The 14,060-nt window shown below is 34.3% G+C and overlaps 1 protein-coding gene across 4 annotated transcripts in view; it reads left to right on the forward strand.

The window, feature by feature from the left end:
- The window catches only part of ARHGAP29 (Rho GTPase activating protein 29), an 85,132-nt gene that overhangs the window by 14,758 nt on the left and 56,314 nt on the right, over window positions 1–14,060 (forward strand). For 3 of the 4 annotated variants that reach the window (XM_043876113.1, XM_043876116.1, XM_043876114.1), the window contains exon 2: window positions 3,651–3,887. In XM_043876113.1, the coding sequence (XP_043732048.1) occupies window positions 3,683–3,887 (205 nt within the window). In that variant the 5' untranslated portion in view covers window positions 3,651–3,682. Of the gene's footprint in view, window positions 1–2,068; window positions 2,127–3,650; window positions 3,888–14,060 lie in introns of all 4 variants that reach the window. The other variant, XM_043876115.1, reaches the window with a different exon arrangement.

The raw sequence follows: 14,060 nt of genomic DNA on the forward strand, positions 1-14,060 counted from the left end.
TTAAATATGAAAAGTAGTAAAGTGTATATAGTAAAAGTAAAGTGTAGTACATTACTCACCATAATGCTGACTCCTCACATCACCGTCATTTTTGTTTGTTTACAGATAGTCTTGACTAAAAATGTTCAAGCATTTTTGAAACACTCTATAACTTTGAGTTACTAATTTGACAGTTGAAGTAAATTAGTTTTACTGTGGTGGATGATTTGTTTTATCTGAAGCTTGTGACATACGCTTTAAAATTTATAACCATCTTTTTTACCAGTGACAATGACCAGTTTTCTAATTTGCTAAAGTAAAAACCATCAAAATTAATCAGAGTGTCTTTATTAAGTAAGCTGCAAAAGGTGATAAATTAGGCTAATAGTCTTCTAAATTAATGATTTGTAAAAGAGCTACCCAAACAAGACACTTGAGTGTTGTTTTTGTTGGAGGGGAGACTTCGGTATAATAGTGCCCCCTAAATTGTCCTAAGTTCATTTTAGAAGTTATTTAAACATTTAAGAATTAATGTTAGATAGGTTTGAAACTAGAGTAAATGTATAAATTGTGTTTCCAGAAATGATTTGAGGATAACAATATAGAATGAGGAATAAGTGTAAATCTATGGCTGATTCATATCAATGTATGACAAAACCCACTGAAATGTTGTGAAGTAATTAGCCTCCAACTAATAAAAAAATTAAAAAAAAAAATATAGAATGAAGGACTTTTAAATGTTATTAAAGAAGTGTCAGGACACCTTATTTAATAATCAGAAGTAGAGGAACAATAATAGAAATCCACCTTTGTACTCTTGTCTTTACGCAGCTTTATATGCCTTTTTTTGGAAAGATACTATTTTAGAGACAGATTGTTAAAAACAATTTCTATTTTCCATTCAAGACACTGCAGCAATCCAGGGTTAACCATTTTATTTCTATAAAAATTAATTGAAACTTTGTAAAATTATAAAATTTATAAATTCATTGTAAACTGCTTATTCATTATTATTCATCCTGCAAAATCGTTACTTATTCAGACAGTTTTGAGTTTTTCATCCCTCATACTGCTATAAGCAGAGAACACATGGTTAGCAAACATTGCTCATGATTTCCCTAAGATTATAGTCTGGATAGGGAAACATGAATCATCTATGGGAACTTGGATAAGTGCAGTGATGGAAAGCATAAGATGCTATAAAGCATCCAACAGGAAATTCTGTTCTGGTTTGGTGGCGGTGGTGGTTATGAGGCAGGGGAAGTCCAGGAAGGTTTCTTTGAACTGAGATCAGAATGAGTAAACAAAGAGGAAGGACTAGTCCAGGCAAATAGAACTGTATAGACAGGACCCTGTTGAGTCCAACAATTGGTGTTTTTCAGGTTGTAGGGACAGAATCCATAGTAAGTCTGAGAGCAATTTGATGGGTTGCAACTGGCATTTTAAAAAATGAAATGGAACAGGAAAGAAAACATCTGAGTACATCATCTGGCTTCTTAGCCAGAATCTGTTTTATGTTTACGTGTTCCTGCATGCGTACACCACACACAAACATAACATACTTAATGTGTATACTAGCTGCTGATATAAAATTATTTACCACTACAAGTCACGGTAAACAAATATTGGAAAAATGAAAAAGAGGTAAGTGGGTGGCCGGAGTGCTGAGAGTGTTGAGTAGGAATTTGACTTCAGATGACATTGCAGAGATAGGTAGGAGGCAGATCTCATGTTGAACCTTGTAATGCACGATAGCTTCTCATTGTCCTTTGGAAGAGTTTTGGGCAGAGAGATAACATGATGAGATTCATGTTTTGAAAATGAATACCTTTGTAGTGAGACACTACCTTTGGAATGAACAAGAATGAATGTGGAGAAATCATTAGGAAATTAATAGCAGTAGCTCAGACAAGAAATCTCTGTTATTCACCTAGTGTGGTAGTAGAGATAGAATTAGATAGAGTAAAAGATGGGAGGGTAATCTATGGACTTGGGCAATGTATAGGAAAGAGTAAATGATGCAATTTTATATCTTGCATGTAATCCAGAAATGAATATTACATAAAACTTTCTACTATAAATTTCACAGAAGTCCTTAGTCATTCTACCATTTTGAAAGTTTCCAAATATCCAAGACAAAACATTTGGTAAGTATTTCAGTGATAATGCTGGAGTTAATTTAATTCCTCTAGTCATTTCCTTTTAGATTTCAAGAGATAGAGACAAAATTAGGACTTTTAATTCCAGGAAGGTAAAATGTAAGGATGAAGCAGAAACATAGTAAGGTTTTCCCTGAGTTCCTGCTGTGTACCAGGTTTAGGCGTTTTAAGTGAAGTCTTTTAATTTTGTGTTCCCTTTTAATCTTCACACAGCCTGTAGCCAAATTGTACAGGTTACTAAGTATTCAGCTAGGATTCAAATCTCAGTCTTTCTCATAACAAAGATTGTGTTTTTATTATAGCACCCTGAAATTACCAAAAATATTGCTCCAGTGATCATATATTTATTTGTTCAGTCCAAGTGTGTCATCATTGACTCAATGGACATGAGTTTGAATAAGCTCCGGGAGATGGTGAAGGACAGGGAAGCCTTGTGTGCTGCAGACCATGGGGTAGCAAAGAGGCGGACATGACTGAGCGACCAAATAACAACAAAATGTGTCAGATTTGTGGACATGCTTAGAACTTAATTTCAACGGAGAAATATTCTTGATGAAAAGTGATAATCCAGAGTGTGTGTGTGTATTGTTCAGTCCATGGAGTTGCAAAGAGTCAGACACGATTGAGCGACTAACACTTCACCAAAGTGAAGTAAGTAAGTGAAGTCGCTCAGTTGTGTCTGACTCTTTGTGACCCCATGGACTGTAGCCTGCCAGGCTTCTGCATCCATGGGATTTTCCAGGCAAAAGTACTGGAGTGGGCTGCCATTTCCTTCTCCAGGAGATCTTCCCAACCCAGGGATTGAACCTGGGTCTCCCACACTGCAGACAGACGCTTTACCATCTGAGCCACCAGGGAATCCCAGAAGAGATGATTAACAGTTTGTCAGGTCAAACATAGTAATGATGAAAGGGAGATTTTGAAAACAGGCCTTTCTATTTTCAAAGCTCATATTTCACCTTTATTTTTGAAGGTGATGTCATAGTGGGAAAATATGTTCTTCCACTAAGTGACATTTCAGAACAACTTTATAGTTTAAAAAATTCTGTGCCCCAGAAACTAAGAGGAAGTTTATTAAGAGCATAGATTTTGGTCACAAGGCAGATGTGGTTTTAAGTACCAATTCATCATGTATCAGCTGAAGTGAAGTGAAATAAAGTGGCTCAGTTGTGTCCGACTCTGCAACGCCCATGGACTGTAGCCTACCAGGCTCCTCCCATGGGATTTTCCAGGCAAGAGTACTGGAATGGGTTGCCACTGAGAGCTTAGACAAATCATTTAACCTCCAAATCACTTTCCTAACTTAGGAAATGAGAATTTGCATATCATAGACTTGTCGAGATTATTGGCACTTAATAAATGGAAGTTGCTATATTAGTAATACAGTTGGTTGTTGTTGTCTTAAATAGAATATTGAGGTGGGCTTTGAGCTGATCCTGAACACCTGGTGTTATAATGTACCTTGGTTAATGAAATATTTGCGTTTCTCTCTTTTTTTCTTCCCCACTTAAGGAATTCCATTTTTTTGACTGTTATGTGAAAGGATGATTGCTTACAAACAGAAAAAGACAAAGAAAAAACGTGTTTTGTCAACAGGCCAGCTCTCAACTGATGTTACAACTTCTGAGATGGGGCTCAAGTCCATAAATTCCAACGCCATTTTGGATCCTGATTACATCAAGGAGTTGGTGCATGATATCAGGAAGTTCTCCCATATGTTACTATATTTGAAAGAAGCTATTCTTTCAGGTTTGTCAGCTCTTTTTCCCTTAACCTGCTTATTGGATGGTTTGTAGCATCTTAAATGCCAGCCTCGCTTTCATATAAGTATGTACACAGTAGCAGAAGCAGAATATTCTGCTTTAGATATTTTATATATGTTTTGCCAAATGTTTGATGTTTATAGTGTAAACTATGTTATAGTCAGATCCAATGCAATGCATAGTAAAAAGCTTGGGAAATGAGGGAACAAGACCTATTTGATATGGGAGATTTTTAGATATTTGGAATTTTAACCTTCTTGTTAATGGTAACAATGCACTGATTGGTCTTTAATAAGCACACTAATATTTTTAATTTATATTGTTAATACATCTGCCTAGATTCAGTTTTCTATGTTGTTCCTAAAACAGTCTAAAATCACTGATTTGAGTGAATTTTTTCCTCAGAAGTCAAACTTAATTCTGTTTTGCTGTTCTCTTCCTCAAAAGAGAGTCACAGAATTTATTTTCTGTCTAGTTAGAAATGGATACTGGAGCCTGAGACTTGATTGTCTTGAAATAAAGAGCTATATACACCTGTACTCCCTGATTTGATCTTAGTACCTGTCTTTCAACTTTCTGTGCTTTTTATATCTAATTTTGATGGCAGTGGTAATTAATAGTCATACAACTGATGTTCTTTTGTAATAAGTAACAATTCAGTCTATATTCATAAAGGTATGTCTGGATGTAGAAAATGAAGTTTCCTGGTTATTTATATGAGACCTTCTGGGGTTTCATAGACATAAGATTTCAGTAAATATTTTCTGTGAATATGTTAGATACTCATTTTCTGATATGCATTCTGAAAAATAGAAACTAAAAATCCATGCCTTCTGTTTGTCATAAATACTGCTTTTAAGAGTTTATTTCTAACCTAACTGTAATTTTCCATTTGAAATGCCCAAAATACCTGGACTTGAATTGTAGCCTCAAAATTTTAGTATTGGATTTACCCTTAAATGACAATCATGTAAGTCATTCTTTTGAGACTATATATATATTTTTAGAAAAGAATTGACCTACATTTCTGTTCATTTTAATAGCTTGATTTTGAAGTCTAACTTTGGATAATTAAATGGTAAAAAGTTACTTTGTTGTTGTGGAAAGATATTCTAAATACATTAAGCCTTATACCAGTAACAGATTCATTATTAAAATGACACATCTGCCATTTATTTAAAAAAGCATAGCTGTGTAATAAAGGTTTGTTCTTAACTGGGTTTTAATTTTTTTTTAGTTCATATATAGTAAAATTTTTTTATTTTTGATGTAACTGGGTTAACTTTTAACTCAAAATTTAAGATGATTTATTAATTGGCAATTCATTTACTTTAAGGTAAAATCTGATTTTATTTAATGTGTCAATTAAAATAGGTTTCATTAATATAAATAAAATTTTTAGTTAGAATATCTATTGTTTTTGTTTTCCATAGGAAATTTTACATCATTTGGAATCTTTATCTCGCATGTTTATCCCTTGTTTCACAGATTTAAAATGGCAGTAATTTAAAACAAGTTGGACCCACTCCTTATATCCATAATTTTTTTTTAATGAGTTTTAATTTGTGAATAGACAGTTCATAGATTAGGAAGGAAGAGGATTGAAAGTTGATCCTAAGTAAGAAGAAAAGAGGAAATTGGTAATAAGATAGCAAAAGGAAACGACCTTTTGAGGTAAAAAGATGTATATGGAAATATATTTTTTACAGAAATGTAATGTTAAAAATCTGTAAAGATGTTCTTTAAATAAGAAAACCAGTACTTCAAAATTTAGAACTTGAGTGTATTGCTAATAAAGTTTTCCTTTTATGGTTGGTAAATTAATGCAAAAAGCCATCTTTTGGGTAACCAGCTCTCATTAGTAAGCAGTAGCCAGAGAATTTCCATTAATTTATCTTTGGATTGATTTTAATGCTTGATTCTTTAGTCAGAGTTAAAAGGATTTATATATGCCATCTCAAAATAAATCTTGGATTTAGCAAGAATTTATTTTCTCTGTCTTTGCATGGTTGTTATCAAAATCTGGAAATATATTCTTTATTTGAATTGATAGAAACTTTTTGTTTGTTGTTTTCTTTAAAGGGAGTATGTATAAACAGTGTAAATCAACCTCATTATAAATGACAAATGCCATATAATAAAATGTTTGTTTAATTTTGATCATGATTTTCAACATGTTAGAGTGTCATACTATTTATTTAATAGAATTATTGCAAAAATCACATGAGATATAATCTTCAGGAAAGCAGGTAAAAAGTTTGAATTCTGTAGCTGTCTAAGGTGGTTTAATATATATATGTTAGTGGACATAGACATAGGTCACGCTTTTGTCTCTGAGCATTCAGAAACTTCCCTGGACTTCTGCTGTTCTGTATAGTTGTAAACTGGCCAGACAACAAAGAGCTGTTTCATGGTTTTCTTTTGGAGTGAAGAGACCATTGTCAGTATTCGATTGGTGGCTTTGCCACTCTTTTTTGTCTTTTGCCTCCTCAAGAGGAGGGATGCCAGATTTTTGGTGTTGTTTATTACCTTTCAGTTCATGTTGGTTAAGGCTATGAAAAAGCTAAAAAGTTCTCTTTTAAGAATGTAGCTGTGGGTATGCAGATCACCTTTGGTGTTATCTGAATACCATTTTCTTTATGTACTTTACCTGTCGTGAAGCAGTGGTGTGCAAAATGATGTAACTGCTGCTTCAGGTGTTCCGTCATTGTTAAGGCTGGGTGTAAATCAATAGCTTTGTGATAGGTTTACAGCCACATTTGCCTTTCCTTGAACTAGTTATAGAGATTATTATAATTGTATATGATGCTTTACATTTTACAGAGTATTTTCACATGCAAACAGTATTTAATCACACAGTCCCACAAAGGCAAAGTTTAGCCCGTTTCATAGATGAGTTGTATGTATAATTTAGATTATGTGATTTCATCAGCTTCTGATTGCTGATAAATAACTACTATTTTATTTGGAACCTAGAGATCATGAATGCAGAATGGTGTGTTCTTTTCTCATGCTTTATTAGCTGCTTCACATGGCCGTTTGATACTATAAAGACACTGCTCAGTTTTCATTATTTCTTTAACCAATTCTATTTCATGTGGTATTTATGTTGACCTACCCAATATGGTAGCCTCTAGAGATAGGGCTATTTAATTAGAATTTAAAATTCAGCTCCTCAGTTGCAGTAACTGCTTCAAGTGCTTATTACCCATCTCTGATTAGTTGCTACCATTTTGGATGGTGAAGATATAAAAATGACCATCATTACAGAGATTTCTATTGGACAGTGATGGTATTGACATTTGGTTTTCATCAATCTCTGGAATATTGAGATGAATTTTTAAGCTATAAGTATTTTTTATTTTTATAGCCTGAGAAGAAAACCTAGAAAAAGCTGTTATTGGAGCAAAATTTTACTTAGAAATAGGAATTCTGGGAATTCATTTGAATTCCCCTTCCTTGAATTGCCTTTGGAATGTCTAGCTTTCATGCAGTTCTTTGATTTGAACCAGCAGTTTCTAAGCAGTTTATACAAGTTGGTGAGATTGGTAATAAGGGATGGCAGAAAGAGCTCAGGAAAGAGAATCATACAATCTAGGTTCTAGACCCAGTTCTGCTATTGACTAGTTTTTTAATATGGCTTGAATCATTTAATAATTTGTTTAAAATGAGGTGCTTACACCAGATGCTATTGATATCATAATTCTGATTTTAAAATTGATTGGAGTTGGAAATTCTACATTGTTTGGAATATTGACAGTTCAGAGCTGAAGAAGACACCTATATTCAAACTATATACAGCTGTATTCAAACTATATAACACATTTTAGAGGACATCTGACTCCCACCAATTTTTAGGGTTTTATAATGTGAATTTTATGATAACTTTCTTAAGTGTGATGTTAATGAAAATTTCCCAAGTGAGGATGTTACGCTCATATTGCAGTAGGTATTGATGAACTGATTACAGAAAATTGTTGTTGTTAAGTCGCCAAGTTGTGTCTGACTCTTCACAGCCGCGTGAACTGCAGTACACTAGGCTTCCCTGTCCGTCACCATTTCTTGGAATTTGACCAAGTTCATGTAATGTCTGCCAAAGGACTCTTTGCCCCCTAACAGAGTTAAGATGTGTGTACACTTTGTCTCTACTGTTTTTATTTACAAACAAAAGTAGAGAGCTTAATGTGGGAGATCATAGGACTGTGAACACACTTGCCTTTGATATAGGGTAAGTGATAGTTTATTGATTCTCTGTCCACTACTTATTTCCAAGAGGAGGTTACCCTGTGGGTTTTTTTTTTTTTTGGCCGTGCAGGATCTTTGTTGCTACACAAGCTTTTATCTAGTTGACGTGAGTGGAGGCTACTCTCTAGTTGTGGTGCACAGGCTTCTCATTGCTGTGGCTTCTCTTGTTGCAGAGCGTGGGCTGTAGGGTGCTCAGGCTTCAGTAGTTGTGGCATGTGGCTTCAGTAATCATGGCTCCCGGGCTCTAGAGCACAGGCTCAATGGTTGTAGCACAGGGACTTAGTTGCGCCATGCATGTGGGATCTTCCTGGATCGGGGATCGAACCCATGTCTCCTGCATTGGCAGGCAAATTCTTTACCACTGAGCCATCAGGAAAGCCCCCATAGTCTTATGTAAGTAGCAGATGTGAAATTTGAAGTTTTAGATCTCTCTCCAGTGTCATTATGGTACATTATGAATAATTACAGGACAAAATTTGCATCTTACGTTAAAATGCTGAAGGCACGCTGTTATACGTATATCCCCTCTGTTTAAATATAGCACTGCAGATTACTGTATGTGCAGGACCAATTCAGGTTTATGTTGCCCCACGGAGAAATAGTGTGTTCTGAATTCCAAAGATAAATGCTCTTCTAGTTTATACAGTAACCTTAAACTCTCCCTTTACCTTCCCATTCCCAAGTGAACACCATGTGTGGAAGTTTGAAATCTGGAAATTTGAAAAAGTGAAAGGCTTATAATTGGGTTTGAAAGAATAGTGCACATTGCTTACTTTGTCTAGTACTTAGTGCTTGGAAGTGTCCGTTGCCATTATAACATACATTTGAAGAAAAAAATTGGCAGTTAATCTAATACTTCTTATAGATTTTTGATTATATAACTTTTTAAAATGGATTTTAATAAAAGTTTACTGTTGTGACAACGGTGCCCTGGTTTTCTGTTTTGTTTAGGTTAGAAAGGAAGATAAAACTTCATCATCAGTTTCAGATAAAGTTCTCTAATTGTTAAAAATGATTTTTAGTTGAAGAGTGTATCGCTTTTAATTTGTAAAAATGTAACTGATCTCATAAGTGACAGCTTTTGATGAATTCTGAGTCCTAAATTTAACAGAATTGTAGTCAGAAGTGGTATGTTAACATTCTAAAGCAAACTTTACTGAAAGAAGGAATTAAGTAAAAATTTTAATGTCATTAAATACTATATTCTGTTGTGAGAGGGAAGTTCTGTATAAACTTCCAAAATCTGAATTGAAATCTTATCTTGTGGATTACCCCCATTTTTTACACAGGAGGATGTGTAAATTTATTTAGGCAATTACCGTGAGTATTAATTTTACCATTGTTGGCTAGTATTTAACTTTCAACCTTTATAGTGTGCAAGAAATTTTGTGAAGTACTGGAAACATAAGTTGCTAGTCCTCCTATTGTGTTTTTCAGAAGTAAACCTCTCTAGAAGTGATTTCTAATCATTATCGTTTAGGAAAAGCTAATATGGATGTTAATAGGTTATGGCTTAGTGTCTAGAAGGTACAAAATGAATCTTTGAGGAATGAAAGTATGAAAGTATTTCATCTTTGAAGTATGAAATACAGGTAGCTCATTTATTACACACGTGTCAGCTTTAGGAGATTGCTTTCCTCTTCTGCACTTACTTAGTATGGCTTACTTAATTTAACCTCATTTGTAATAGTAACTGGCATTCAACTGGAAGTTGAAGCCTGTTAAATCACAGATTGCAGAGTATACCTATCATTAAGCTAGAACTTCTTTAACCATGTTGATTATCATGGTGACTAAGAACATAAATTCTAGAGCTAGAGCCCTGAGGTGGAATTCTCATTCTGCCATTATTTGTATATAACCCTGGGCAAGTTACGAGTATTCTCTTCCTCAGTTTCACATTTCCTGAAAAAAGATAGTAGTACCTACATTACTGGGTCATTTTGAAAATTAAATGAGTTCATACTTCATATATGTAAGGCTCATAGAATAAGTCTTTTAAAATGTGAACTATAACTATTTTTACAATCCTCAAGTGATTGGATAATGAAAGTTGCTGTTAAAGCTTCACTTTTATCCTGTACATTCAGAAGTCATTACAGAAAACACAAGTGAGTTTCCTTGTGATAAGTTTTGAAAACTTTTCCCCTCCTCCTTGTTTTCATTGCTTTCCCAGAGAGGTTAAACTGAATTAATAAGACTGAGTTAAAAAATTGTCAGTTTTTATTTTTTTAAATCAAGGAAAACACCATGGCCTTTTCACTTATTTATTTACCTAAGTATTTCCATGAAGTGTTTGCAATATAAACACTGTGGTATTGTGTTAATGCATGAGAACCAAAAAGTGGAACTGGCTAATCTGTTCTCACTTGATAAGCTGAGTGAAGCAGAAAATAAATGGCACAAATGAAAGAAACAATAAATTAAAATTCAGATTACCATATAGGGATGGTGGATAAGCAAATGTTGGGATACAGGAATTTTACTCTTTTATATAGCTAGTATTAAAACTGATTGAACCTTATAGTATTTGCATATTTAATACCTTTGTACTGTAATTTAAATTTTATTACATTTACAATATGGCCACTATAAAACTTAAAAATTATCTTGTAATTATATGACTAAATTAAATACTATAATTTACTTGGTAGGTATAGAAATATTTTTATAAAATATATTCTTAATTATGATTTTATTTCTAAGTGGTTTACTAATTTAGATTTTACATATAAAATTAAATTGAAATTTAACTTTAATATCTTTTTCATTAATTAAAATATTGTGGAACCATACTGTAATTTGTTACTGAGTGTAATTCTGTGTGGGACAAATCTGTTTTCAAAGGTATTTAGTTAGAATGGCTTTCAGATTTAATAGTAATAATAGTTGCATATATTAAAACTATAAAACACTTTTGTTTCTGTCAATTTATTTGATATTCACAACAAACATAAGGTAATTTGAATGAATTTTAAATGATGAATCTGAGGTTAGAGAAGCTGAGTTTTGTATATGGTCATTTCAAGGAAGTGGCAGATTAAGCATTGGAATGGAAGTTTCTTGATTTAAATCTATTGTTTTCTGCCACACCAATCAGCCGCATGCCTTTCTTCTGTATTGGAAAAAAACTAAAGTAGTTCAGTCATGTCCAACTCTTTGCCATGGACTACCCATGGACTGTAGTCTGCCAGGCTCCTCTGTTGATGGAATTCTCCAGGCAAGAATACTGGAGTGGGTTGCCATTCCCTTCTCCAGGGGAATCTTCCCAACCCAGGGATCAAACTCAGGTCTCCCACATTGCAGGCAGATTCTTTTCCGTCTGAGCCACCAGGGAAGCCACTGGGGAAGAACAATTACTGTCTTTTTTTGCTTAGCTCATTGTTGCTGCTTTTGGTGGTTTGGAGATATTTAGTGTTGGTGAAGGAGCTGCCTAAACGTAAAACTTTCTAAAAAAATAGAAGTTCAAGAAGCTTTTGCTTCATAAAAATAATTTGAGATAGCTTTATTCTTCTATAAGGAAAAAGAACATTGGAACATTTTTAAAATTATAAAACATAATTAAGGGCTTGCTATTTTATAATGTCCCAGCTGAAATATTATCAGAATATTCTGATGTCCTAGTAGTTAAACTCATCTACTCAAATACATAGGGGAGTTTATGAATCTTTGTACATAAGGCTTTTTAAATTATCATGTTCATTTCTATTGATTTATATACTTCAGAGATGTGTTCCGTCACAGAAAATAGGAATTATTTATAGTCATTTGAGATATTTCTGAAATTTCTTACTAAATAACTCAGTTACTGTCTTTCAGTATTTTGCTTTAAAACAACTTCAGTGTCTGTTTATAAGGGCTTCCTTGTAGGAAAAAAGGAATTTCAAATTGGTAGAATGTTTATGTTGACAATTATTGGAATGTTCTGCAGTGATTTTTAAGAAAAACTATAGCCGTGATTCTCAGGACCCTCTATGCTGTTGAAGATTATTGAGAATCATGAAGAGTTTCTGTTTCTGTGGGCTGTATCTGTTACTATATACTGTAAACTAAGAACATTGAAAAATATAAACACTAATAAATTTGAAATATATTAATAAACACATAATAATTTTGATATATATTTATTTCCACATAGTTAATTTGCTTGACTCTGAGAAAGCCAGAATTTATTACCTTGGTTTATTTAGGCATTTAAACCATTAGTATTTTGTGCATACATGCTAAGTTGCCTCAGTTGTATCCAACTCTTTGTGACCCTATGGACTGTAGCCAACCAGGCTCCTCTGTCCATGGGCTTTCCTAGCAGGAATACTGGAGTGAGTTGCCATTTTCTTCTCTGAGGGATCTTCCTGACTTAGGGACAGAATTCTGATCTCCTGCATCAGCAGCAGGTTCTTTACCACTAGCGTCACCTGGGAAGCCTTCTTGTTTAATATCCAGTATCCATTTTGAATATTAAGGATTGTTGTTGACCCACAAAGATCAAGCTCTTTTTCCTGAGACCTCAAAATAAGACAAAGTATTTTTACCTACTGTTTCCTAAGTATGTTAATATCTGTAGAAATTAACCTGAAACATCACAGTAGGGGATAGAAATGACTGGCTTTCCTTTCTCTCTTTTTTCCTGGGGTGGGGGGAGTGCCATGCTGGCTCCCACCATCCACCATCCAGTTATGCAGTTGTTCACTTTCAGGATACATGTAGAGCAATATCAGCATTGTTAACCTGAAGTCTCATTGAAAACTTTATCAGCTAGAGTCCAGTGCTTATGTGCATTTCCTTTGCCGTTAACGTTATACACTCCACTCATTTCCAAAGCTACTTAAGCCAGCACCTAATCTCTTGGGTTTATCTGTTATTAAAATTTTTGGATGAATGAGTGGAATTTTTACTGAAGGCACTCTATTCTCTCTCCTCCCATCACTATCTGAACTATTCTTCTTCACCTCTACCTGGGATACTTTTTGCCCTAATATACCCAGCTCCCCACCTTGTCTACTCCTTTTATACTACTTATTTCTCGTTCTTGATAATGCTGTTAATGAATGGAATGTTTGATAGGTAATAGTAGAATTTTCTTTTGTTTTTTTCATCCTGTAGATTTTCTTTCTAGTGTCTGCCTTTTAATATTTCTGGGAAATTTGCATAAATATAAAACATGCCTTTAAAAATGTATTTTAAAGCTCTTAATATTTCAGTAGGGAGACAGCATAATGCTAAGAGCTTAGCTTTTAGAATTATACAACCTGGGTTCAAATTCTGACTTGGTTAACCTAGATGTGTCTCAGTTCTCTCATATGTACAATGGAAATTTTTAAAATTATCTATCTAATAGAATTGATATGAAAATTAAATGAGGTGATAGGCTTTAAGTACTTTTAACAGTGCCTAGCACATAAGGACGGAGAAGGCAATGGCAACCCACTCCAGTACTCTTGCCTGGAAAATCCCATGGACAGAGGAGCCTGGTAGGCTGCAGTCCATGGGGTCGCTAAGAGTCAGACATGACTGGGTGACTTCACTTTCACTTTTCACTTTCATGCATTGGAGAAGGAAATGGCAACCCACTCCAGTGTTCTTGCCTGGAGAATCCCATGGACAGGGGAGCCTGGTGGGCTGCCATCTGTGGGGTCACACAGAGTCAGACACGACTGAAGCGACTTAGCAGCAGCAGCACATGAAGAAGCATTTTGTAAGTGTGCCATTATTAAACACTAGTGCTATATATATAAGGTTATAGAAATGAACATTACATCAGAGTATTGTATTTCAGGTGTTTGTCTTTTCAAAGTTTTGAGGATTACTTCAGGGGTTTTAAAGATTAGAGTATACTTTCTGGTTTGCCAGTAATGGTGATCCAGAAACATGTCTGTTTACTGGCAAGTGCCCCCCTTTTCGCTTGCTAGAGTAT

Source organism: Cervus elaphus, chromosome 20 (genome assembly GCF_910594005.1).
Source record: "Cervus elaphus chromosome 20, mCerEla1.1, whole genome shotgun sequence".
In the NCBI taxonomy this organism is placed as follows: Eukaryota; Metazoa; Chordata; class Mammalia; order Artiodactyla; family Cervidae; genus Cervus; species Cervus elaphus.